This window comes from Gavia stellata, chromosome 14, assembly GCF_030936135.1.
Source record: "Gavia stellata isolate bGavSte3 chromosome 14, bGavSte3.hap2, whole genome shotgun sequence".
In the NCBI taxonomy this organism is placed as follows: domain Eukaryota; kingdom Metazoa; phylum Chordata; class Aves; order Gaviiformes; family Gaviidae; genus Gavia; species Gavia stellata.
In genome coordinates this window covers 11,365,704-11,393,126 of record NC_082607.1, presented here as the reverse complement: position 1 = coordinate 11,393,126, position 27,423 = coordinate 11,365,704, and the positions used below count along the sequence as shown (strand labels likewise).

The window sequence follows — 27,423 nt, the reverse complement described above, 5'->3', positions numbered from 1 at the left end:
GAATGAGAGACAATACAGACACCTGTGTGCAACTTCAGTTTCTTCTCCTAATATTTCACACTTTGGAATTAAATGGTGTACTTACCAAACACTCATAGCATTAGTGAATGTCTGCCAGCCATGTTCCAGACACAAGCTACAAGAACAGATACATCCTCTCTGCAGGGCAACAGAGAAGCTAATCAGCATTCTCACCAACTTGAGTTTTGCAATATTTAGCTAGCCTAGTAAATAAGCCAGGCAAAAAACATCACCAAACTCTTTATACTGTACCTACAGGGGTAGGGGACAACAAAAAAAGCTTCTATAAATACATTAACAACAAAAAGGGGGCCAAGGAGGATCTCCATCCTTTACTGGATGCGGCGGGGAACATTGTCACGAAGGATGAGGAAAAGGCTGAGGTACTTAATGCCTTCTTCACCTCAGTCTTTAACAGCCACACCGGGTATCCTCAGGGTATCCGTCCCCCTGAGCTGGATGACAGGGATGGAGAGCAAAATAGGCTCCCCATGATCCAGGAGGAAGCAGTTAACGACCTGCTATGCCACCTGGACACTCATAAGTCTATGGGGCCTGATGGCATCCACCCAAGGGTGCTGAGGGAGCTGGTGGAGGAGCTTGCCAAGCCGCTCTCCATCATTTATCAACAGTCCTGGTCAACGGGGGAGGTCCCGGACGACTGGAGGCTTGCCAACGTGACGCCCATCTACAAGAAGGGTCGGAAGGAGGATCCGGGGAACTACAGGCCTGTCAGCCTGACCTCGGTGCCGGGGAAGGTTATGGAGAGGCTCATCTTGAGGGCGCTCACGGGACACGTGCAGGATACCCAAGGGATCAGGCCAAGCCAGCACGGGTTCATGAAAGGCAGGTCCTGCTTGACTAACCTGATCTCCTTCTATGACCAGGTGACCCTCCTAGTGGATGAGGGGAAGGCTGTTGACGTTGTCTACCTGGACTTCAGCAAAGCCTTTGACACTGTTCCCCACAGTATTCTCCTAGAGAAGCTGGCGGCCCGTGGTTTAGACAGGTACACTGTTCGCTGGGTAAAAAACTGGCTGGATGGCCGAGCCCAGAGGGTTGTGGTGAATGGGGTGAAATCCAGCTGGCGGCCGGTCACAAGCGGAGTCCCCCAGGGCTCAGTTTTGGGACCGGTCTTGTTTAATGTCTTCATTGATGATCTGGATGAGGGGATAGAGTGCTCCCTCAGCAAGTTTGCAGACGACACCAAGTTGGGAGGGAGTGTTGATCTGCTTGAGGGTAGGAAGGCTCTGCAGAGGGATCTGGACAGGCTGGATCGATGGGCTGAGGCCAACCGGATGAAGTTCAATAAGGCCAAGTGCCGGGTTCTACACTTTGGCCACAACAACCCCAGGCAACGCTACAGGCTTGGGGATGAGTGGCTGGAAAGTTCCCCTGCAGAAAAGGACCTGGGGGTGTTGATCGACAGCCGGCTGAATATGAGCCAGCAGTGTGCCCAGGTGGCCAAGAAGGCCAACGGCATCCTGGCCTGTATCAGAAATGGTGTGGCCAGCAGGAGTAGGGAGGTGATCGTGCCTCTGTACTCGGCTCTGGTGAGGCCGCACCTCGAATACTGTGTTCAGTTTTGGGCCCCTCACTACAAGAAGGACATTGAGGTGCTGGAGCGTGTCCAGAGAAGGGCGATGAAGCTGGTGAGGGGTCTGGAGCACAAGTCTTATGAGGAGTGGCTGAGGGAGCTGGGGTTGTTTAGCCTGGAGAAGAGGAGGCTGAGGGGAGACCTTATCACTCTCTACAACTACCTGAAAGGGGGTTGCAGAGAGGTGGGTGTTGGTCTCTTCTCCCAAGTGACTAGTGACAGGACTAGAGGAAATGGCCTCAAGTTGCGACAGGGGAGGTTCAGGCTAGACATTAGGAAAAAGTTCTTTACTGAGAGAGTGGTGAAACACTGGAATAGGCTGCCCAGGGAGGTGGTAGAGTCACCCTCCCTGGAGGTATTCAAGGAGCGTGTGGATGTGGCATTGTCGGATGTAGCTTGATGGACATGGTGCTGTGTGGTGTTGGGTGGGTTGTGGCTTGTTATTGTTGTTGTGTGGCGTGGGTTTTGTGGGGTTTTTTTTGTGGGTTTTTTGGTGTTGGGGTTTTTTGTTTTTTTTTTTTTTGTTTTGTTTTGTTTTTTTTTCAGGTTGGACTCGATGATCTTACAGGTCTTTTCCAACCGTACTGATTCTGTGATTCTGTGATACAGGTAAGTCAATCCCCCTGATAATCACCATTAAATACCATATCACCTCAGCAAGCCAGCTACTAGTGCTGATGCTTTCAAATGTGGAAAACAAAACAAAACAAGCAAAAGAAACAAGAGCATCAGCTGCAGTCTCTCTTCAATAGAGCTTCTTATCAATCATCCCATTCCAGGCTAATTATAAGCCATCAAATTACAGGGGTAAACCAATAAAACCTCCAGAGTGATCATTTCATCCTTCCCTACTTACAGAGTACCTACAGGACCAAACCCTAATTTTTTTAAGGTTATTGCTTTGGTAACATTAGACATTTTCAAATGTTTTTATCTTCCCTATTATTTCACAAGTCTGTAAGGCAGCTCCTTATGGTCTTAGGCTGTAACTCTTTCTCTCTCCCTTTCCCACCTAAATTTCTTTCTAAGCTTCCCCCCCTGCTCCTCCCTCCCCAGTTTCAACTCAAGAGCTTCAGTGCGAGAACACAACTTACAGAAGGCTCCTGTCCCTACAGATTCCCTCATGCATTACACAAGATAAAGCGTTACTGTTGCCACTGCCAGTTACAACTCCTTCCTGCCCCAGCACAGGAGTTCAGAGCTTTGCAGGAAGGTCTGCATCCTGGCCAGAGACAACGGCAACTCAGGGCACAGACAGACAACTTTGTACTATGCAGATGAGACATGAATCAAACTCCACGCTCCCAGTGACACTTGAAGAAGTCTTGCGTCTCGTTTCTCTGCATGCACAACAAACACATCCTAGGCGCATCAGAAGCTCCCTTACTGTATTCTGAAATGCTGAAGTTGAAGGTCTCATTCCAACAAACAAATAAAACTCATTCTGTGACAAGAACTGTTAGAAAATACTCAGGGGTTGAACACCCTCTTTATAGAGCTATGCAAGAACAACTTTTGCACCCTAATCTGAAGCTTGATTTACTTCAATCCATACGTACACATTTTTATTCAAAAAACAGAAGAGAAAGCACACCAGATAAAAAAGGCTTAAAATCCACTTTAATAATGCATTCCTGTAACATTCCTCAGACAAACTCAAACTTGTTAGTGGGACAATTACAGCTCGTGTTCAAACAGTTTACACTAAATGAAAAATCTTGTAGTACTTCTACACGTAAGACAGGCAAGGTTAAGATTATACAAACATTTGTTTCAGTTAAATCTTCAGCATGAGATACAGTATCTTTGTCCAATAGATTGTACTTTACTACCAGTAAAAATAAACAGCGATACAACACGTTATCAAAAACTCCATCCAAACAAGAGCCTCTCAGCCATTCAGGCTGCAGATGACGGTCAACTACTTTAAAGAAACAGATGGTCCAGATAAAAAGAGTAACTACAAGTTAGGAGAAAGAAAAAAAAAAGAAATAAACGAACATAAAATCTCCCCCAATTCACTACATGATGGATCATTTGGAGCTATATAAATTTACAGAATCATGGGAGCTGCAAAGTACCCAGATGCTGCTGTAGTTCTCCAGAGACTTCCCTGTGGTCTTATGCAAGGTACACTACACTAAAAAAATGCCAAGACATACTGCAATTTTATCTAGTTTAGTCTCAGGATTCCAGCTGCAAATACGAAGCCTGGAATGGTCAAGGCATTAGGGTCCTTGCCAGATTTTACCGTTACTGAACAATCATGGCAGCCTCCCAGAATCCATTTTTCACATTGAAATTATAGGAATGCACCACATGAAATTTTCTAAAACCTTTACCAGTCAGACTGCACTCCCCTTGTCCTAGAGTGGCTTTACCAAAACAGGCCCTAATTAACTATTTTTAATATCCTCCCCCCCACACCCAAGTTGAACAGTGTATGGCCTGCCAAGATTCCTTTCCTCTTTGGGGCACGTGCAGGGGGTAGCTTAATCCTGTTAGTATCTGCGACGCTTGTTAGGGCCAAAATCACCCCCTGGATTTCCTCTGTTGAAGGCAGGTGGGTTCCCTCCCATCGCTCCAAGGCCTTCCATCGCGCCACCCTGGCCAAAACGATCTGCAGGCGGTGGTGGAGTCTTGTAATGAGGACAAATGCAGAAGAGGCAGAAAGAAAAACAAGGAACAACAAAGGGCAATTAAAAGCCATTTGAGTTGATTCAAATTATACCAGGATTCCACAATTCCAGCTGATCTTGCTACAAACCTTCACCCCACCAAAAATAACCCCAAAGCCCCAAAACTGGACTGACAAGACCACTGCAGTCCAAGCCTTTTTCCCCACTTAACTTGTAGTCAAGCATACTGGAATACAGTTTGCACCATCTCACAGATTAGTGCCCTGCTGTGGAGCATGTGAGTAATGCCGCCTGGGAAAGGAGAACTTCACGTTTCCACCATATTCCTTCACCCAAACTGAATACAAGCGAGGACCAGTATACTGATACTACAGCACTATCAGAATCCAGGTGTACACAATACTCCAATTCCAAAGTAAGTCTGCAGTACTAGTCTTGTGCCCTGATCATACCCTGTTATTTCCATTCCTTCTGCTCACCCCTCTCTCAGCTGGGTTAGTGCTATTGCACAGCCTCTTCCTTCCAGCAGAGAGATGATCAAAGGATAATTCAGGTTGGAAGGTACCTCAGGAGGTCTCTAGTCCAACCTCCTGATCAAAGCAGAGTCAGCTATGAGGTCAGACTAGGTTAGTCACAGCTTTATCCAGGCGGGTCTTGTAAACATCCAAGGATGAAGACTGCACAACCTCTCTGGGCAACCTGCTCCATTGCTTGAATGTCCTCATGGCGGACATGGTGCTTCCTTTGTGGAAGGTACTGGAGGCAACCACACCTCTTCCTTCGCCCCAGACTGGGGCTAAGTGACTACCGAGAGCAGAGCTGCTTTACACCAGGCTCCTGGGTTCCATTTTTTCTTTGTCCACAGGTTTACAGCAATGATACACATATATGCACATCATAATTGGTATTAGTACTGTAGAGGACTCCATGGTATTGCCTGTTTCTACTGTCAATGGGGAGGTCCCAGGGACTCTCAATGCTCACTTTGTTGGCAGTGCAGGGGAGGCACTAGCAGTAACACAGCACTCCTACATTTTCACTTCCCTACAGATGAAAAATTCCAAGTAATCATGAACTTATCCTGTAGGACACACCACAGGGAAGGACACTGCAATCACTCCAAGCAGCTGGAGGAAGCATGCAAAGTAACTGCTCCCTACATGAATGAAAAGGTAAAAACGAAGCACATGGCCAGGATAAATAGTTTCCAAAAAGACTATACGTATTTCTGGCCATTAGAGAAATAACTTATTGCTTTTTGGTCTAAATGGTATTATTTCATCATACTGATCTGAACTCACCTCCCCTTTCCGTTCCTCTGTTCATCTTTCCCCTTAATATCCTTGTGTAGTATGCATTCCCTTAACCTCAGCTGCTCCACTGTCCCTAAGTACAAAAGCTTATAGCCAAATAAAACTGTCCTTTATCACACAAAAATTCCTGTGACTTAGCAGTCATGATAGATCAAGAAGTCTAAGTAGGAAGGTTTGCAGGAAAACTGTTTATTAGACCAATTGATATAAACCGCTAAAGGAAGATGAACTTTCAGGACAAACTCGACTGTGACTGCTGCTGTTTCTGCTGCCGACTGGAAGTGCTGACACTGCAAGAGAATCGATACTCTGTATGACAGAGAGGAGTGACAGATGCCACAGAAGCCATGGTCTATTGTAAAGCTCTGCAGTAAAGCTTAATTTTAAATTAAATATATATAAAAAAATCAAATAAATAAGCATAACCTCCACTGATTCTTTGCTCTTTACCTCCTAAGCAAATCAGCTGACCTCATTTTAGCATACTCACTATTACCATACCCATTTTATAGCCTATTAGCATAGGAGATAATGGTTTTGAAAACTGGTGATGCACAGAACATTCCTGAAAGCTTGGCTTTACACCTGCAAGAATCTACTCTCAAAACACTCTCATTCAAAGTGCTTACCACTATGCCATTTAAAAAAATAACCAGATATTATTGCTATGATCTTTCTAACAAACGTTTTAGCACTCTAGCTATCTTGGAAGTAAGCACTTATTAGACTTGGCTCAATCTCCTGAAAATTACCAACTAGTATCAAGGCAAGATTAATTTCTAAAGATTTCAGCAGGAGTTAAGCAACAGGTCTAGGTAGACAAGCAAGGTTCAATTTTAGCAGCATAGTGCTTAACAATGGAAACAACATAATCTGCATTTAAAAGGTATGCACAAAAAGCAGATGGAGATACATTACCATTCCCATGGCTCCATCAGGTATCATAGCTCCAGGACCAGTCGCAGGAGGTGCAGCAGCTGGGACGTTGGTACCACCCATAGCTCCTCTATTGTTCATTCCAATGGTACCTGGAAAAGAAAACTGAAGAATAGTCCTGGCAGACAGCAGTGACTGGGGTCTACTCATCACTCCAGAGCCACAAAACACTGTGTAAGCTCCCTGCAATGTTATATTCAGGGACAGAGTCCTAGTCTATTAACTAGCTTTGCACATTGGATCCTAAGACAAACTGATCTTGCATTCCAGTATTATCTGAAACTACAGCAGGTTCTAACACTCACCACCTTTTCACTTGCTCTTGTACTTGTGGCCTGGAACTTTAAATCATGTAGTCAAAATATGGAAATATAGTAATCAAGATTATTTCCTGGGCTCAAGGTCTAGCACTACATGTCATACCAGTTTCTGTATCCGTACAAACTTCTGAAGCACACTATGGGGCTGACAGCAACTTCAACCAGGTCTTTCGCTTACTGAACTGAGTCTTTCACAAATGTACGGTACTGCCTCACACCTAAATTTTGTTATGTTTACTGTCACATGAACGCTTCTTGTCATTGAACTGGGAGAAGATTACTATGACTGAGTTTCTAAATAAGAAGCCAATAAAATAAGACTACTCAAAAAACGTACAGACTTTGTAAAGGAGGAAAGAAAGAAACATGCATGGGAACAAAGATGGCCACAGAATACTCTTACCTCCCATACCCATCTGTCCCATTCGCATGTCTGGTGGCTCCCTCTGGAAAAAGAAACACTCATTTTAAATGATAAAAATTCAGGCTTTTTAAAAACGCAATTATAAAAATTCAAGGAGTTCTGGGGTTTTACTACTGAAAACTGTGCAGAAAAGTAATTCCCACGATAAATTTTAAAAAGAAGATCTGAGCTATCTTCACACTATTAACTGCTAAACAAACAGGTCTTATTTAAAGTATCTCATTCTGAAAGACTGTTTTTCCACGGTCATGGTAAAACATCCAGCAGCAAAGCTGCACGTGCAGATTTTACCAAACAGCAGCATGTGATACCTCGATGGAAAGAACTGCTGAGCAGCAGTAACGCATTAGATAAAATTAGTTTCACACTTCCTCAGCGTAACTAAGAAGCTTTTCCTGTTGAAAGGAATGCAAGCTTACATAAAGATGCAGCAATGGGTCACTTGCATTAAAATACCAGTTAGTGAGTTCAGTTTCTCTTCTGTTAACGGTGCATAGGGGACACACAACAGATCTCCCTCACTGCAAAGCTAGGAGCACCTCCTCACTTCAGTGAGGGTACTACTTTTTCCACAGTGGGAACTGAAGAACAGATTTCACTTCATCTGTAGTCTCAGTGCCACTATTTATCATATGAAGGCACTATTATTTAGAGAAATCAGGAGTTCTGCTACACAGGGTAATATTCACACATTTAGGTCAGTTACACAGGTTTGGCCCTTTTGGTTTGACATATATTTAACTATTTTGCCTAGGGGCCAATTTTCCACTAGGATACATAAACACTTGCCACCCAGTTCCATAGATGCCATTATACCACTTCAATAGCACTACAGCTGCCTCCACAATAGGAAGTTGCTGGGACTGGAAATTAATCATAAGACAGTTCTTTATAGAGCTAGAGATACTGCTATTAAAAGGCAGGTTACCACATATTTTTCATTATAAGAAAATATGTGACCAACTGACTTTTAAGTACAAGCAGTTATCATGCCTGCAGCAGTGCCTCAAGTTGGGATGATTTCATCTAAGCATGACTAAGACTGCAGGCTAGGGATATAGCTGGGTGTATGACCATAAAACGGTTCTGCGGCAGTACTTCAGGACAGTACGTCTTTGTTATCGTTAGAATAAAACTAATTAGCCTATATTCTTCTGAACAGCAAGACAGATAGTGAGGGTCCTACATGAACAGCAGTGGGACAGCAACTGGGGTATTTATATTTTCCAGACTAAACTGTATTAAGATTGGAGGGAGTAATTATTTTAGGGCAGAATGCACTAAAGATGTAGAATCTCTCAACCAACAAGTTAAGCATTCACAGAAAGACCCGTGCTGTGGAAGGGCAAAAATCTAATGTCAGTGTCCAGATGTAATGGGAACGTAGAAGCACTCATACCGCATCAGCAAAATTCCCTTTAAAGCCTTCCTGCTGGCGTCTCATCATCTCTTCTTGCTGCCTTCTCATTTCCTCCTCACGGCGCCTGCGTTCTTCCTCTTGCCTGCAAAAAAGGTCCAAGGATGCTCAGCACAACGTACACCAACCATGTGCATCACAGTGTTGCAGTGCTGCCTAATGGGTCTTGTTTGGAAACTTACAACTTTAATAACGTTATTTTGCTAAGGATGTAAAATGTTAGGTACCTCATGATGAAAACAGAAACATGTATGCGCACCAAGACATTGCCAACACTTTCAGTTTTAAGTAGTTCATTATAAAACTCAACACGATCACACCCAGGTGTGTGTCTCATGAGGAGCGACTGAGGGAACTGGGGTTGTTTAGCCTGGAGAAAAGAAGGCTGAGGGGAGACCTTATCACTCTCTACAATTACCTGAAAGGAGGTTGTAGCAAGGTGGGTATTGGTCTCTTTTCCCAAGTAGCAAGAGATAGGATAAGAGGAAACGGCCTCAAGTTACACCAGGGGAGGTTTAGATTGGATATTAGGAAAAATTTCTTCACTGACAGGGTTATCAAGCACTGGAACAGGCTGCCCAGGGAGGTGGTTGAGTCACCATCCTTGGAGGCAGTTAAAAGTGTAGATGTGGCACTTAGGGACATGGTTTAGTGGTGGACTTGGAAGTGTTAGGTTTACGGTGGGACTCCATGATCTTAAGGGTCTTTTCCAACCTAAATGATTGCATGATTCTGTGTACACAGTAGTTCCCAAATACATGCTGACTACATGCAATATAACACATACAAGCGAGACAATTCTCAAGCCCCTTCTATTACAGAAGTAGTCTGGAGATCTTCCTGGAGCTTCTCAAAATGATCCTGAGACAAGGAAGAGCTGGAATGGAGAGAGAAATCTCTGGAGACTAAGCTACCCCTCAAACAAAAAAACAGATGCTAGAATGGGGTTTCCCAACCTGCAGCACTGAAGCCACCACATCACTGCAGATTCTGACTTTTCTATCTGCCTCGGTCAAGGAGCTAAAGTGAGACACAGAACTGTAAAAAACCAAATACTAATCAGTGGAAGAAACTCCTAACTCTTCCATCTTAAACCAACTGTACACGCTCCCTATGAACAAAAAGGCCCAAAATAACAGCCACACTTTAGGTAGTAATTAAATTGCCACACTGAACAATTACATGCACTGAAGAAGCATTTCATTCCATATTATGGATTCACAGCATTTCATAACCTGCCCCCCTACCTGAGTTCCAGCTGTTTACGTTTTTGTACTTCTTGGTTATGCAATTCCTCCATTCTCCTCAGCTCTTCCTGGCGTCTCATTAAATCTGTAAAAGACGACAGTGAAAAACCCAATCAAACTCATCTCCCATGCCACCTCTTACCAATTCCTGAACTAGAACTGTAACACACAAGAGAATAAGGTAACAGAGCCTCCAGCAATACAGTAACATCTCTCCATTCATTTGCCACTACCATGCTTGGTTACAAATCAAGCAGCTACACCACAGCTCACCTTCAGTGAGCTCTAGCCAGTCTACTGAGCTACCCACCCCTAGATGTTGCAGGGCCATATTCTGATACTGTATTTATCTTTGATTGGTACCTTGTCGCATGAGCATAACTTGGTGCTCATGGCGAGCTGCTTCCATTTCCATTTCCAGCTTCTCTCGAGCTTCCTTGATGTTGCGGTCTACTTGTTCTTGCTGCTGCTTCTCCATTTCTATTAGAGCCTTCCAACGCATGGCATATTCGTACTCAAAGCTGCCAGGCTGTGCAAACCGAGGAGGCTGCTCACGCTCCCTGTCAAACAAGGAAGAGCTAGTGAATACTTCAACAGAGCAAGGACAAACAAAGAAAAATACATCTCTGTGTTAAATGCAACGGCAGATCCTTTTAAGAGAAATGCATTTCTTAGTGCAACAAATAAGGAACCACTTTGTCTTCTACTTTCTCACAAATAGCTATGCCTGAGATACCAGTTTGTCTGCTCCTCTGGAATCATCTTATTGAAAGGAGAAACTTCGGCAGAATCCTCCTGCAGGATTAATTATACATGGAAACTGTGTCCTGTCCTCCTCCATAACAAGCAATGACGCTTTCATAATACACTAAAGGATTCTGGGTAAAGACAATTAGAAATACTCTTGAAAGAAACAGCCTTTGCTCCTGCTGCACATCTTATGGACAGATCCACTCCAGAAACAAACACTGCCCAAATGTGTGTGTTTACTTCACTAACTGCTGCAGCCCCTGCACCTGGAGCACATGACTATTCCTAATGCAGCCTCCAGGCTCCTGAAGCTCTCATCTTCATTACTTGAAAAATTCACGAGCTCACATGGTTTACTAATTCCCACTGCCCAGATCACACGATACCTACTTACACTGGGAAGCCTTCAAAGACCATGGCCTTATACCTGCACAGCTCTACAATCTCCTAATGCTATTCACATAATTCCTTAAATTTTTGCTGTGGGTTCAAATCTGTTTCCTCTACAGACTTTCCGTAATACTTAGAGCAAGTAACTTAAGCCTTTGCCTCAGCTTCTCATCTGAACAAGGAGATCTCACATTATCTCAAACTGACACCATTTTTTTATTCCAACAACTGAATGGACTTATGAGAAATATGTGGAGGCTGCCAGTCTTATCCAGCAGTGCAGATCCAAACCCACTGCTTTCTTTCAGCTAACCATGGCAAGAGAACAGTGTATGCAATTCTCTTTCCAGTGTCAGGTCACGTTTACAGAAAAAAGGAGGACCTTTAGCAGCACTGATGAGCCACCCTTCTAAAAGACTGAGGCGCTAGTCAATGTCCTAGTCCATAGGTAGTCTCATCTCCTGTAGGGTGGCAGGCACATACTTGTGATATTGCTGGTTTTTGATGACTAGTTTCTCTGGTAGTCCCTCCTCATCATCATACTGATCCATAGGCTCCACAGTGACAGGCCGAGGGAATCTGTAAAGAAAAGATGAGGTGCTTCCAAGAAAATTCAAGAATGAACTTGCAGCGTAGGAAAACATGTGTACTGTGTCTGAACTTAAAATACTGCTTTTAGCACTGCTCAAAGAAATTCAGAGCAGTTGGGGATCTCAAAGTGAAACCAGAAATCACTTTGAACACTTTCTTTCTTTCTAGAATAGGAGCTGAACTGTCAATCAAAGACCTTGTTGAATCCAACCCAAAATTGTACTGAAAGAAGAATACTTGCAGTTAGCAGCTCAAATTAACAACTTAACTGGAACCTGACATCCTCCAGTAGGATCTACTCAGCATGAAGTCTTGTAGTCCCCAGGGTCTGTTTTTTCTCATGGTCAACCATGGGCTGCACAAGTCCTTGTGTGCCTTTTTATAGTTGCCTAAAGAGAAGAGTAACTACACTGCTCCTCACTGGAGGTTGCCGGCTGTACCATTCAGTCATACTCTCTTGGTGAGACCACCACATGCCATTATTGCCAAGCAACAGTGCTCTGCAAGCACCTATTGGGCCCTGCCTGAATTTCTCCCCCAAGAAATCCACTGGTGCACTTCACAACAGACACTGTATGTGTGCCTCTGTCCTCCTGTGTGGAAGGAAGTATTTAACAGAAGCGACCCCAATCTCTGAATTAGCTCCCCACCACAGCACTGACACTGCTCATCCTCAGCACAAAGCAGCAACGCAGCTTCTTGTTAGCTCCTCAGCCCCATTTGCCAGAGCCAGGGAAATGGAAGAGAAATTATCACATTATGCCAAGTGGCAAGCAGTGCCCAGACTCCAGCAGAAAGGCAGGATATGAAAGGCTAAAATCTCTCTCCTCAGCTGAAGATTCACAATGTAGCTTTTCACTTCGATGTGACATATTCCATTATTAACAGCCCTGTTTTCCAACATGAACCAATTCCAATCAGTTTATCTAGCTGTTACTATCATGAACTAGGACAAACCAGAACAAATTTAATCAAAACTAACCATAACTAGAAATAAGCAACATACTGGTTTACTGTCCTAGATATCAGAATCTAATACCCTGATAGCTACAAAAAACCTAAATGTTACCCTCAGGTACTCTCTTTTATACACTGGTAGTGATTAGTTTTGTATGATCACTTTTAAAAATTTGTTTTCATGGTTCTTTCAGGATATAGACTTCTGAATCAGCAAAAGTTCGCTAACAGCAATCCTCCTGCAGAGCACTACACACTATGCTGGTTTTCCCCAAAGAGTCTCAGGGAGAAAAAGAGGTATTAAAAAAACAAAAAACAAAACACCTGCTTTTTGAAACTGAATGTGCTTGTGTACAGCTGTGCCATATGCAGGACTCAAAGAAAAAGGAGAGAAGTGAGAAGCACAAAGCTAATAAAATTACTTCAGAAATTAGCAATATAGTCCCAATTTCAGGAAGTATTCTATTCACAAATTCTAGATGCGTATATACAAAATATACAGTAATTTTTATTTCCAAGAGATCAAAGACAGCTCCCTCTTAATAGTTAGAGCAACAAGCTCTGCTCTGTGGAACGCATCTAGAATTAGTCATTTACTTGAGCAAGTTCACATAATTATGCAAGAACATGCTTTGTTGCCTTATGATATTCAAGCACAAGGAAAACAGTTTATTACGGTGAAAGATCCAAACAATCCAATCCATCTGACTAGCTTCTCCAACAGATCTCGTGTCCACAGTGGTGGATCAGCATTCCACTCCAGCAGGAGTCCCATCCCAAGACTTGCCTCTGAAGCGACTCAGAGTGCACAATTAACACACTCGAGCTTCATTTCCAACAAATTATATGGATAGTCTCTGAAACAGCTTCTGCTTCTTAAAGGCTGCTTTAATTGCCTTAAGAAGGCTTTATCAAAAAAGAGCTTATCAGGAAGTTTTATGCACTTACCCCACTAGCAGCTTCCCAGAAGAAAGTTTTCAGAATTGAGTTTCAGCACACACTCACTCTTCTTGCAACAAAGCTAAGGGAAGTTCTCCCCGGGCAAATCATCAACCACCTCCTGCCCCATATCTCATCTGTCCCACTCTGGTGTTAAGAAACATTGCTCACAAGCCAATGCCACCCATTAAGCTGCACACATGCCAGTATAGCACTTCTCACCCTCCACACTTACGTAGTTAGCAGGAAAGACCCATCACTACATCTATCCAGGGCTTTCCTAGCAGCAGGCTTCCCTGAGAACTCCACAATGCCTTTCCCAGAGGATCGTCCTCTGTCATCCACAATAACCACAGCCCTTTCCACCTGGCCAAACACTGAGAAGGCTTCCTCCAGGAGCTCATTGGACACAAACTGAGGCAGGTTTCTGACCGTCAGCGATGCGCTGTGGCATGCAAAACGCACTCTTAGCTGCTTCCCACGTAGAGGCATGTTGTCTAGTTCCACCTTTGCAATCTCTGCCAGAGTGCGAGTTTCCTGAAGATAAAAAAAGTTATCATTAAAACTCTCCATGCAGTACAGAATCAGCCAGTCACAGTCACAACAGAGTCACAAGCCTATTTCCCCTGAACAAGTATGTCACAGAGAAGAACAAATAATCCTTCCATATCATGGTAAAAAGTGTCCTAACAAACTGCAGCTATTTGCTATTATCACTTACTCTCTCTGAATAGGCAGGTACAGAGTTTTGGGGGAAAAAAATGTATCAGACATAAGCTTAATCCAACAGCCAGTACAAACTAAGCAAACAATTAAATGATCATTATCTATCAGACATAATTATATTAAGGCTACAAAGCATGCCTCTTTTTTTTTTCAAAATACATAAAAAAATAAAAATCAAGATTCAACTATTAGCCAAGTCTGATAACCGTAAAAGGAAATGCTGATTGTATGACAATCCATGAAAGACATCCTATGCCAGTTTCACACCTTTCTACTCATTTAAGTCACTACCAAGCAGCTACACTACAGCAAAGAGCCCCAGACTTTGGTGTGGGAACCTCATGCTCCATCCACTCACCTTGGGGCTTTCAGAAAGGTAGTACATGAGCCAATAAAGTCTGAGAACCATTACTCTGTGTTAGTAGCTACCTCCCTCCTTGCCATGCTTCAACATGATCACCTAGAAAGCTCCTGAGGTGGGGGATCTCATCACTCTAGTAATATTGCATGACAACCTATGTTCATAGAAATTCCATGTTCACACCTTTCCAGAAAACGGAAGTCCACCTTGTTTATAATAGCATCATCACAGCATCTTTTCTTTCTGTTTTCTACCAGCTGACTGCAGAATAACTTTATCAGATGTCTCATAAATACTGCCACAAGCTGCCTGAATTCACATTCCTTCTCACAACAAGCTCTAGAGCCACTTGTAAACCACTTGTAAAAGCCGATCCTATATTCCAGGTTACTAAAATCAACAGCAGGCTTAATTAGGAAGATATCTGAACATCTACTACTTCCAATTAGCAATACTCCTCCAGTGTGAGTCATTGCCACAAAAACACCTCAAAGGTAGCAAGTCACTCACCAGCCTGATAAAGCCAAAGCCTTTGTCCTTGTGTATGAAGACTTCACCTGCCTTGCCATACTTCTCAAATAACTTTCTCATCTCTTCCTCTGTAATATCGGGGGGCAGATTCCCCACAAACAGGCGGCTTCTTTGGGTGAAGGTCTTTTCACCAGGTTTCCGGAAATTCTTCAGGTCAATAGTCAGGCCTTCATCTGAGGGGAATAAGGTACACAGCTGCTCTACAGTTGGGGGGATAAATTCTATTAGGTTTCATCACAGTGAACACAGAGACATAGGACAATATAGGTAACACCACCCATTCACCTCGGTCTCAAACCTCTCCAGCCATCTCTACAGCAACAAGCAGATTTTATTTCAGAATGGGCCCATATTCTTTTTAAAGAAAACACATGCTTGGACCTCAGTGCTCATTAACACCAGTGAAAGACAGTACAGAACTGGAGAAAAGAAGAACACTGTAGCTTGAAATAATGTGAGAGATTTCATTCAACTTTTGGAGATCTGGTCAAGATGACTGGCCCACACAAAATCAACTGTAGTCACAATATAGGATTTTGCTATTACAACCTGAATAATTATAGAAGAGCCACAGTTTGACCAGCAACCAGTTTTTTACTCAAAAAAACCCAACCTCAGCTGTCTAGAAAAATATGCAAACGAGAAGAAATTTTGCCCAGACAGATAACATTGGAGACAGCTGTCATTCTACGAGATGGGATTTGGGTTCTAGAGTCTTGGGTTCCAAGCTGAAGAGAAGGCTGGTGAAAATAGTGAAAAAAAACCCACCCCAAAAAACAGCCATATAGGTGAGACCTCAGAAAAATTACAGAGGTCATCACAATATTCTATATTCAGTAAGTAACGCTACATCTAACACTAATAAACAGGACAGATTGTAGGAAATTCACAAATCCCCACATGCATATACAATCTTTAATTCTTAATTCAGCAAGAGTCCAGCACTATCCTGGAAGCTCTGCTATACACCAGACACAGGGTGGCTTTACCTTCCTGTGTCCCATTTTCTTAAATGTATACAGACCTTCTCCACACAGGACAGCAAGCCATAGAAAGCAATTCCTTGGCTTTGCAAAGGACACACCTCAGGGCCACACATATGAAATAAACTACAAACATGAGTGGCTTGATTCAGGCTACAAAGCATGGCACTGACCAGGAAAGGCTATTCATGCAAAGACAATGCATGCAAGACATGCAAGGACAACTCTTTTATTAGAATAAGCACACTTCCATAGGTAACACTAAAAAAAAAAAACACCAAAAAAAAAACCTGACAGTATATCTGTAGAAGAGTAGTGAGAGTAAGTTATCTACTTCACACAGCAAGGGTGCATAAGTGAAGCGTTTTGTCTTGTGAACTTTTTCACACCATTATCAGAAGTATTTGGGGATCAATTGCCAAGGCCTGTGACTATACCAGGAGGGACTTACAGCAGTTACACCACTATCACTGTTCTGCCTTAACTAGATCCACTCAAAGGAATCTGAGATAGTCACCCACTATAAGCTGATCCCTGTGAGAAGACCACAATACAGTTGTTCTGTTGTATTGTTTCCAACCTGACTAGAAACCGACTGGCCTGCCACCCTTGTCTATTATTGTCTCTAAACTGATAAGAAGCCTGTTTAACAGGGCCACCTAATAAAAATATGCAGGAATTTTTTTACTAGCCCAGTATCTCTGCATGTGTGTGTATATAGTTAAACCTGCAACTTTGACAGAAAAAACACACAGAGGAATAATGCAAAGTGCACATGTGACTTACATATGTTTTTGTTTTGAACAGCCAAAGTGTCCAAACTTAAAAAAAAAAAAAATTCCAATATAACTAAGGTACTTCCTCCCCCGAAAATGCTAATGGCAATGCCTTGCCACCATACTTCTAAACTATCAAGTTAGATCTGTTAAGGCCCAAGAAGCCATTAATGAGTATTGTCTTAGTTCACAAGCACCCCCTGTGTATACCAAGTAACAGAGTTACAGTCCACGCTGATTAAGAACAAACGCAGAAACACACTAGATTAGAGTAACAGCCATCATCAATGTCAGCTGGTACTTGAATGCTGAAATATTAAGTAAAGCTGGGTATCTCCCGGTCCCTCCCATGTAAAAATTTAGTCTTAACAGGTGCCTGCAGATTACTGTAACAACGTTCTTACTACAACTGTATCTTTACAGATAGCAAATTTATTTCATGAGTGCTTAAAACCTGTATTGAGAAGTCATCTGTTATGGTTGGGAAAAAAAGGAAACAGAGCAAACGGAAAACAGGCCATCTCATATTTGCAAGGTTTTCAGAAATACCGTTAAAGGTTCAGAGACTTCCAAACTCTTTACGCAAGCTTTTCTTGAGAATTTGACACAAAGAAGGAACCTCTACATCACTGCCCAGTTTTGGGAACACAAGAAACTTAGAAATAAATCCTAGCTCCGGGACCCACATGCACTTTTAAGTAGACTGAGCCCAAAAAACAACCCAGCTGCAACTCAAACCACCGTCTCCCACAATGGAAAAGCCTGATTATTGCAGATGAACAGCGAACGCAAGTCGCGGTTTGCTTCAGGACCTGCGTTTTTATTGTTTAAAATGGAAAGAGCGGGTTCTGTTTGTTTCCGCCAAGACCTGTTGCACCCGTATGGGTCGGCAGCTAACTGGGACCCGAAGATACCCTCTGCAGCGAGGGTGATCGCTCAACGCCTACCCAAAGCGGGGCCGGGCGGCCCCCCGCGGCGGGCCCGGGACTCACTCTGGCTGTTGGCCTGCTGCCCGTTGGCGGGGATGGACGGCGGCGGGTGCTGCTGGTGCTGGTGCTGTTTCCGCGGAGTATGGTTCTGCTTCTCCATGTTGAAGCCCTTGTTGCCCTGCATCTTCCTCACCTAGAACCAAACACGACCGGTCGGCCGCGGCCCGGAGCTCGACCCTGGCTCCCGCCCGCGGCCCCCAGCCCCCAGGTGGCTCCCGCCCCCGCCTCACCAGGGCCCGTCCGCCCGCCCAAGCGGCCGCATGCAGCGGCGGGGCGGGCCGCGCAGGCCGCGGCAGGCCCTAGCAGGGCCTTAGCTGCCACGGCCGCCCGGGAGCGCCTGCCCCGCGGCAGAGCAGGGGCGACCCGCAGTCCTACCACCATCGCGGCCTCACCTGGTGGCGGGCACCGGTGCCAAGGCAGATCGCGGCCTCCTTACCCCGGAGCAGCCCGGAGAAGAGCGCGCGCGCGGCCGGAACTCGCGCAGCCAAACCCGGCGCCTGCTACCCTCGCTCCCATTGGCCTCCCAGCCTCCAGCGCCGCACCACCACTGGCCCTGCTCGCCGCCACTCACAGCCTGGCCGCGGCGGGGCGGGACTAGCCGCCCCAGCAGCCCTCCGCGCGGAGCCGATTGGCTAGGCGTCGGCCGCAGCCCGCCGCGCGCGCTGCCAATCATCGCCGCAGGCATAATGCTTGGGTGAGAGGCGAGCGAGGGACAAAGAAGACCAACAAGCCGCCGGAGCGCGCCGCGCAGGCGCAGTGAGGTGGGGGGGACGCGCAGGCGCGGCGGGGGCCGCCCGCTTTAAAGAGACAGCGGCGGGGACCCATCGCCCTGTTCCTCTTCTCAGGCGCTCTCCCCCTCGTGCCGTGTGCTCGGGCCGGCGGCGGGAGGGGCTGCCTCTCTGCCCGTCCCTTACGGCCAGTAAGTACCGGAGCCCGGGCACAGCCGGGGGAGCCGGCGCGCCGCTTTGGGTCTCCTCAAGGCGCCTCGGGCGAGCGCCAGCCCCGTGCCCGCTCCCTTCCCCATCCAGCCGCGGGCGCCCCCTTACCTCCGGAAAGGGGTCCTCCGGACCCCGCCGCCCCGCCAGCCCCCTCCGTCGGGGCGGTGCTGCCCCGTTGCGGGAGGGCAGCCGGCTCGGCGGGAGGAACCGGCCTGCAGGAGCGGGGGAGGGTCCTGCCGTGCCCCGTCCCTGGCGGCTGCAGAGCGCCGGGAACGGTCCACCCGCGCGCCTCGTCTCGGGCGCCGCGGGAGCGTAGTCGTTAACTGCCTCCAGCGGGCTGGATTTCGCCGCCTTTCAATAAAACCTCCCGTTTCCCTCCGTATCCCGTCACACGTAACCGGGAGGGGTGCCGTGCGCCCGTGGCCAACCCGCTCCCCGAGCGCGGCGGCCTCGCGGCCCTCCCGGAGCGGGGAGCGGCCGCTTCTCCGCATCTCTGGCGTCCCCTCCTGACGGCCGTAAACTTGCCTTTCCCTCCCCGGAGCGCGGGAGGTCGCCCCGACGTCTCCCGGCCCCAGCGCTGCGCCCCCCGGTGTGTCCCCGGGGCCCAGCTCCCGCTCAGCCCCTGCACCCCCCGTCTTCCCTGCGGGGAGACAAAAAGCAGGCTGGGAGGGGGCTGGTTCCCCGGGGGGGGGAAGGCTGGAGCAGCCCCCCAGGGGAGGGGGGCGGCCAAGGCGGGAATGGTGCCCCTCTGGGATGGAGGGGGCCCGGGCCCCGCCGGGAGGGGAAGCCCCGGGGGGGGGGGGGGGGCACGGCTGGGCCCACGGATGGATGGGGGAGGGGTGCCCGTTGGAGGGGGGTGTCGCGGGGAGGGGAGGGGAGTCCGGGGTGTGTGAGGTGCCGCGGGTGGGGGAGGGCAGCCGGGGGGGCGGGGCCTGGGTGGGGGAGGGGGGCCCGAGTTGGGGGGGCGTCGCGGGAGCCCGGGGGGCGGGGCGCGGGCGGCGGGCGCCGGCCGGGGCAGCCCCTCCCGGGGGCGGGGCCGTGTCCCGGGTCCCCGCGGAAGCCCCGCCCGGCCGCGCTGTCACTCACCGCCCCGGGGAGACGCTCCAGCTCCAGGGAGGCGGTGGCGGCGCCTGGACCCGGCCGGGCGGCTACCCCCGCGCGCAGGTAGAGGCTGAGGCGCCGTGGCCGGGCTGGGCCCCCCGCGGCGGCAGCGGGGCCCGGGCCGCGCGAGGCGGCAGCGAGAGGGTTAAGGGGAAAAGAGTGGGGTGGCAAACCCGCTCCGCGCAATCCGCTCCGCACTTTGCGGGTGGCCGCGCGGGCACCAGCGGGGACTGGGGCGCCCCGTGCCGGCCCGCACCCCCCGCCGCGCACTCTCCCCGCACCGCGCCATGCCCCGCTGGGCTGCGGCAGCTGCCCGCGCTCGGCTGCGCGCTGTCTGTTCGCGCGGCCCCGCTCCACCACGCAGATCCGCTCCGGGTTTTCCGGCCGCCCGGCGGAATCCGGGCTGTTTAGCCGATCCCGGGCTCGGGGCTCCGCTCCGCGTTTCCGAGGCCGCCGCCTGCAAGCGAGTCTCGCGAGCCCAGGCCCCACCGCGGCCAATGGGAAAGCGTCCCTCGCTCTGCACAGCCAATGGGGCGCTGCCCCCGCCCCCCCTCGGGCTGCAGCGCGCTGAGGGCTCCGAGCGGCGCCTCCATTTAAAGGGGCCGCGACCCGAATCCGGGCTCTGGGTAGAGCGGGCGGCACAGCGCCGGGGAGCCAGGTGTGAGTGGCGCCGGCCGCGGGCGCCTCCCTACGGCTGCACGGGAGGCGCAGGTGGGGCGGCGGCGCGGGGTGGGGCGGCCTCGGGACGCCCGCCCGTGGGGCGCCGGTGCTTGGCCCCACGGGTGGAGGCGGGGTAGGCGCGTGCGGCGCAGGTCCCGGGGGGCGGGGTGGATGGGGCCCCCCTCCCGGGATGGGGGGCGGGGCGCGCGCCTGGCGGGAGGGGGCGGGGCCTACCGCTCCGCGAGGGGGCGGGGCTGGCGCCCCTCGGCCCCCCCCCCCATGGTGACCGCTTGGGGGCGCCCTGCGGCGGGTGGCGGGTCCCGGGGACCCCACCCCGATGCGGCACCGGCCCCATGTGTGCTGGAGGGGGGCAGGCCCCGCCCACCCCCCCCCCCCCGTTGGGACGTGGGAGACCCCGGTGCGACCCTCACCCCTGCTGGGGGGACCAGGCACGGGGGGGAGGCCCCGAGGTGGCCCCAGCCTGGTGCTGGGGGCCGGCTGTGGCCCCTGCCATATGGGTGCCTGGGCACAGGCTGGGCCCAGGGCTTCGTGGTTCCTGAGACCTGCCCCAGACCCTGGTGCACCTACCCCAGTGGGGCCTGGCCCTGCTGTGGGGGGCTGCGCTGCGGAGTGGCAGCAAATGGCCCCCGGCCTCCCCCTGGCACCCAGCTACCCCGAAGCTTGCTGTGCACCCGCTGCTTCGCCCCAGGACCCAGCACCCTCCTCGGCTCGCCTCTCCCTGCATCTTGGGCAGAGGCTTTCAGCAGCACAGCCTTTATGCTGTTGTCACCATGCGTAGTAACGAAGTCTGTGGAGCTCGCATAAAATGCAGCTGCTGGTCTGTGAACGGGCCGACCATTCTGTCCGCCTTCCCCCTGTACGGGTGGGGTGGGCCTGGACTGGGGCAGTCCTCGGGAGTGTCCCAGAGGCCTGGAGTGTGTGTGTGGATCCCTGGACCCCACGCGTGGCTCTTGAGAATCAGGCCCTGTGAGAGAAAGGTGCAGCCTCACAAGACTGAAGCTGCCTTGTGCCGCCAGAGGAGGCAAAGCCCTGATCTGCCGACACCTTGCCAGGCCGGGCTGCATGTGAGCAGCATGGCTGTGGCCAGCGAGGTGCCCTGGGGAGCATCAGTACCTACCGTGTGGTTTGCAGAGGTGGAGGCAGGACTGGCCCCAGACAGGAGAGTGTGCACCGGCGAGGCTGGGAGCTGGCTGTGGCGTGTGCCTGGCACGGGAGAAGGCCCTGGCAGTTGGATATGCTTGTGTGGGCAGAGGCAGCACTAGACATGGTCTGTGTCAGGTGATGGTGGGGAATAGGATGCTCAGCTGAGTGCTGGGGAGTGGTTCCTGGAGTCTCTTTCTGATGAGGATGAGAGCTGCTTCGTTTGTGCTCTTCCCTTCTCCTCCTGCTGTGCTTCAGCTATGGCTCTTGTTCTAGGCTGTAACTTCTTTTGCTCTCACTGCTGCTACATTCCCCAAGAAAACTTTTAATCTGCGTTTTCTCGCCTAATTCTGCCTATCCTGGGATCAAAGCTGGTGATAGAGCGTAGTTCTGTTGTTATTGCCAGCCCAGCTTTACTAAAGGAATAGCCACAGCCTACAGAGCTGCTGCCTGTAATGGCCAACCTGCAGCTTACAGCCCCACAGCATGCGTATTTGCACAATCTCTGTTTCTCTCCGCACCTGCTTACATCCCTTTTACTGGCGGTGGTCTTGCTTTGGCGGATGCTTTGGAGGATGACAGATTCCTCCACGGCTCTGACAGCCAGAGCAAGGGGCTAAGCCTGAGCCCATGGCCTTATTTTGGGAGCAAAGTCCCTTGTGTTATTTCTTTTATGAATGTTTTATGGTCAGTGATGCTGGGTGGCATGATCCTGATGGACACAGGTGTGCTAGCAGAAGCCTCTAGTGCAGAAGGGTGATGGTGAAAGCAATCCAATAGGCTACGGCTGTGACAATGAGTTTGTTAGCTTAGCGAAGGCTGTGCTAGCATGATTTCACTGGAACTGTGTTTTAGTCTTGGTAGAGTGTTTTAAGTGTTAACTTCCTCCTCTGTTGGCAGCAAAGGTGAGGAAAGGACAGTGCTTGAGACCATCTTCACCAGTCCTGCTGGCCATGGGCCCTGGTGGTGTCTTCTGGCTGCTTCCCATAAGCCTGCTCTGCTGGCTCAGCCCTTGGCATCGTAAAGAGAAAGGTGTCGGTCACTAGGCTGGGTGAGACATTGGTCTGCTCAACGCAGCGTTACCCAGAGCCAGCTTGTACAGCTGCACGTGAGGTGAAGCATCCCAATGCTGAGATGCCTTTTCAGGGACCTGGTGGCAGGCACCTTGCAGCGGGATCTGGGTCTGTCAGCGAGGCCGAGGAGACAGCTCACCTTACGCTTCCAGCATTTTGAATCTGTAAGGCCACTTAAGGAAAATGGTATGTTTTGCCCTCAAAGATACATCCTCCCTGAGACTCTGCCCTCTTGTCTTCTCTCTCTTCCTTGTGTAGTAAGGTTTATTCAAAGAACTACAGACAGATTTAGGTTGGAAGGGACCTCTGGAGGTCTCTAGTCCAACTGACCTCCTGCTCACAGCAGAGCTGACTTGAGGCCGCATTGTTCAGGGCTTTGTCCAGTTGAGTTTTGAGGACCTCCAGGGCCGGGGAGTCCTTTGGAAAGTCACCTGCAGCTTTCCTCTCCAACTGGCTCTGACTGCTTGTGGGAGGTGTCCAGGACTTTGCGTTAGGCAGTCCGACACCTTCCTGCAACATTTGGGCAATAGGTAGAGACCTGGGGGCCATCTTTTTTTGACCACTTCCAGGTGTGCTGTCTATTTTTTCTTTTAATCAGTGTCTTAATATCATTAGGGCAGTTTCAACAGATGCTGCTCGAGCATGCCATGCGCCTCCATGCTTTTTTGTTGTGCTTCAGATAGTACTCCCAAAGCTTTTTTTACCCACCCCCCCACCCCCCACCCCCCACCCCCCTTCCTCTGCATATAACACTATTTTGGCAGATGTTGTCATGTGGCAAGTGGTGAGCCTTGGAAGAAATGTTGCTTATTCATGCTATAGACACAAAGCTGTACAAGCGACAGGAGAGTTTTCTCTCTGACTTGATCTCTGAGTAGAGTTGGTTCTTGAGGCTGAATTGCTCTCCACACAACAGGCATTGCTCCGAAGACCTCTGTCTTAACACGTGTAAACAAAGCAAGTTGTTTTAGAGTGTACCTAGAGTTGTTGCTCCTTTTTCTGTTGCAAAGCGTTGACACTTAATGCTTGGGGGGGATCCTGGTCTTACGAAAAGATAGGAGAGTATCCAAGTGGTTTCAAACTGCTGCCAGGATGGCATTCTGGATGGATGAGCATGCTCCTGTTGGTTGTCTTAGAGTTTACTACTAGTACAGAGGTGTTGGGTTAGCAGCAAATAATGCTGAGATCCAAGAAATGTTGTCAAGTACCTTTGAAGTATTGCAGGAAGTCTCCTTGTAAAGCTAATTCCAGACAATTCTGCAAGAAGATTTCTGAAATTTGTCCTTCTTCTTGTACTTTCTTGAAGCTGAGATGAAGTTTCTGGAATGCAAGCTCAAAATCTAGTTTGGTTGTTCCTGCCTTTGAGGAATTAACAGGAAACTCATGGTGCTGTTTTGCAGCACCATCTGCTCTGTGTCGGAGGGTTCAGGCTTTCTTGATTCTGGGTGACTGCTATACCTAAGTTTGAGGCCTGAACCCTAAGCTAGTGTTCCTGCAGTAGAAAAATCTAGCAGTGGTCTTGGTACCTCCTGGCTTTGGGACTGTTAGAAAACCATTGCTGGAGTCTTGAGGCTGCTGGTGATGTTCTGGGAAGGCCCTTCTTTTCCCCATCTACCAGTTCCTGTTGTGTAGACAGTTCCAGTCACACGTGAAGACTGGCCCGAAGGGGACATGGTGATAGCTACTGCTGTTAGCACTCTGACTGAGAGAACCAATAATACATTTGGAGATGAGAAGGGGCAATTGTTCACCAAACTCTGCCTGCAAAGCACAAGCTGAAGAACTTGACCAGTGACATCTGCGTTAGCTATAGCTGACTAGGAGAGAGTTGCTGAATGCTGTTGTAAAATCTCCAAGTCACAGAGAGTTTACATATCCCTGGGTTGGTTGTTTAAGTAATCATCTATAGTGTAAATCAGGAAATAGCTGTTTCTGAGTTTGTCCAACTGACTTCCAGCTTTTCAAGTCCTCATGTGCATTTGTCTGTATCTCTGAAGACTCCTATGCTGTAGATCTTTTTACCTTGGTGGTTTGGGTTTTTTTTTGAGATGGGTCATATTTCCCCATTTCTTTTCAATGAACAAAATAGATTTCTCACTGGAAGGTGTTTTCTGAACCATGGTTGATTCTTAAAGCAGTGGGATTCTTGCATTACTATGTCAGATATTTATTTTTTTATTTGAAATGTCTCAGCTCTTCCAGTATCTGTCATCAAGTGTAGACACTAGCCAAGAATGAGACAATAATGGTCTAATGTGGTACTGTGTGCAAGCAGCACTGTACTGAATGTCACCAATGGGCTTTGTGCTCTTTGAAGGCTGAGTTTGGGCTGCCAGATGGGAGCTGAGAGAGCTGCCTCTCCAAAATCACTAGTGAATAACGAAATCCTTTCTGCTCCTTTCTGGAGAATTTTGACTGGACTGAAACCTGGTCCTTAGCAGTGTGCTTAGTTTACTGGTTATTCTTCATAAATGCATCTGCTTTAAAATGAGTTAACCAATCTGTAATAATTGTTTGCAGTGCTTGAATCTGGAAAGCTATCAACTGCACAGATAAACTCAGGTAAGTCACAGCAATGAAGTTAGCTTTTGCCATATTTGTCACTCAAGGTATAATCTTGTTAATGAAGATCTGTTGACTGAAACCATGATGGTAGGACATGATATTGTTTTCTTAATGCTTTATTGATAGAACTGTGTATCGACCACTGTTGTTTTTGTTGAGAAATACTAGGTTGGGTATAATTTGGCACAAAAAATAGGAATTTCCTCGAGAGCTCTGCTCAGGTCTTACAGAACTCGTAGGTAGGAATTAGCTAGAATGTTGATTTAAGTGTCTTAATTTTTGTCGCTATTAATTAATACTTTTCATATTTCAAATGATCTCTAATAGCGAAAAAGATAAATCCTTCAGCCTTCAGTCTTGAAAATCTGAGTCCATGTCCATGAACAAAAGTCTAGGACAGGTGCCCAAGCAGTTGCTGTTCCTTTGCTAGAGGAAAGCAGTAACTGCATGGCCGTGCTCTTTCATGGCCTGTAGAGACTTCTGAGGTATTCACTTTGTTGTAAGGGAGTAACAACAGTATTTTTTCTTACTATCTGATTTTAATTAAATGTTTGAAGGTAGCTCCTCATTTTTGTAGGCAGGCCACATATTCCCCTGCTAATAGTTATCTGAGGACACTGAGATGTGGAAGATCTGTGCAGTTACAGCACTACTGATGTCTTTAATAAGCTAGATAAAGTCCTAGGTAGTCACTTGGTGAACTTGAGTGTCCTGGCAGAGATGTCTCACTCTGAGCTTCCAGGTCTGAGAGAAGATCCACGTGCCCCCTCTTTGGCAGAAAGGGCGGGTCAGGTGTGCTAGTCACACATGTTGGATTTGGTGGTCAATGTTGCATTCTATGCCAATCCTGTGCATTCGGGGAGGACCCTCAGCCATCCTATCGCTCCTTTGAAAACTGTTGCATGTTACCTGAGAAGCACTCTGCTTCAGACTCTTGTGCAGGGGACTTCTCTCCTTGAACTTGATCTTCCCAGGAATATCTGTTACTGAATACTTCAGAGAGGATGGTGCCGAATCCTAAGTAAGGAGTTTCCAAAAGTCCAACAGAGCAGTTGTATCTGCTGTAATGCGCAGGATTTCAGCACACTGCCTCCTCTTTGTTTGGTGGAGTCATGTTCCAGCATACTCTCCTCGCTACCAGGTATGTGGCTGGAAAAGAGGAAGATTTCAGGCAGACCAGTGACCAAGCTGTCCATCAGATGGTCCCAGAATAAAAAAGATGATGACTTGTGGTGGATCATTTCAGCATCTGCCAGAAACAATAAGCTATTTTTCTTCTGTTGGAGAAAGTGAGAAGAGACTTTACCAGAGGTAAAGTGCACATTCAGTTGGCTGCTTAACTCGCTGTGAAGCTCAGCAGAAAGCCCAGATGAATCTCAATGCCTAGGGCAAACAGAAGTAGGGTTTCTTACCCTGCTGCAGCTGGGCAGCTCTGGTTTCTTCAGGTTGAGTTTGACTTCAGAGCAACCCACGGAGCTGGAAAGCATCGTTTCCTGTTCTGAAGGCTGCCCTCTTCATCCTCATCAGCTGGCGGTTGACAGCCACTGTAAAGACTTAATTGTCAGGGAAACAGAATTGCAGTGATGGGCAGGGACATTCCTTGCTTTCCCACTCAAACTGCTTGTCAGCATCACCTCCTTCAGTCCAGCGTCGACTCTTAACTCCATCAGCTTTTCCAGGTTCTTATAAATACATCAAAAGTCAGCACTCATCTGCTTTGTATCGCCTTGTCATGGAGCTCTGCTGCAGCAGGTTTAAAATAAACAAAAGGAAAATACTTTCAAAAACTAAATGTTAGGCTGCAGAATGTATTGCCACTGGAATTTCTGGAGGTCCAAAGTATAAATTGGTTCAAAGCGGGATTAGGCAGATTCATAGAGGATTTGCTCAGTACAGACTCTTAACAGTGACAGTCTCAGTGCAACTCAACCCAAGCGGTTCTTCAACAGCTGATTGCCACTTGATCAGAGGATGTGCTGAAGAGGAACATCTGTTAGTTATGTTTCTTATACTCTCTC

At 48.2% G+C, this 27,423-nt stretch overlaps 1 protein-coding gene across 3 annotated transcripts; it reads right to left on the bottom strand.

Annotated features, from left to right (window-relative positions):
* Positions 1–3,218: 3,218 nt before the first annotated feature.
* On the bottom strand, positions 3,219–18,363 carry NONO (non-POU domain containing octamer binding). Of its 3 annotated transcripts, XM_059824289.1 has the most exons (11): positions 18,300–18,363; positions 17,911–18,040; positions 15,139–15,332; positions 13,777–14,078; positions 11,538–11,633; positions 10,278–10,474; positions 9,915–9,999; positions 8,650–8,752; positions 7,230–7,272; positions 6,489–6,598; positions 3,219–4,257 (listed from the first exon to the last, which is right to left on the bottom strand). In XM_059824289.1, the coding sequence occupies exons 2-11, from the start codon at positions 18,029–18,031 to the stop codon at positions 4,120–4,122; spliced, it is 1,389 nt and encodes a 462-aa protein (XP_059680272.1). In that variant the 5' UTR covers positions 18,032–18,040; positions 18,300–18,363; the 3' UTR covers positions 3,219–4,119. The 3 variants fall into 3 exon arrangements, with proteins under 3 accessions (XP_059680272.1, XP_009818176.2, XP_009818177.1); XM_009819874.2 differs by lacking the exon at positions 18,300–18,363 and having other exon boundaries at positions 15,139–15,359; XM_009819875.2 differs by lacking the exons at positions 17,911–18,040; positions 18,300–18,363 and adding an exon at positions 17,866–17,903.
* Between the last annotated feature and the right edge of the window lie 9,060 nt (positions 18,364–27,423).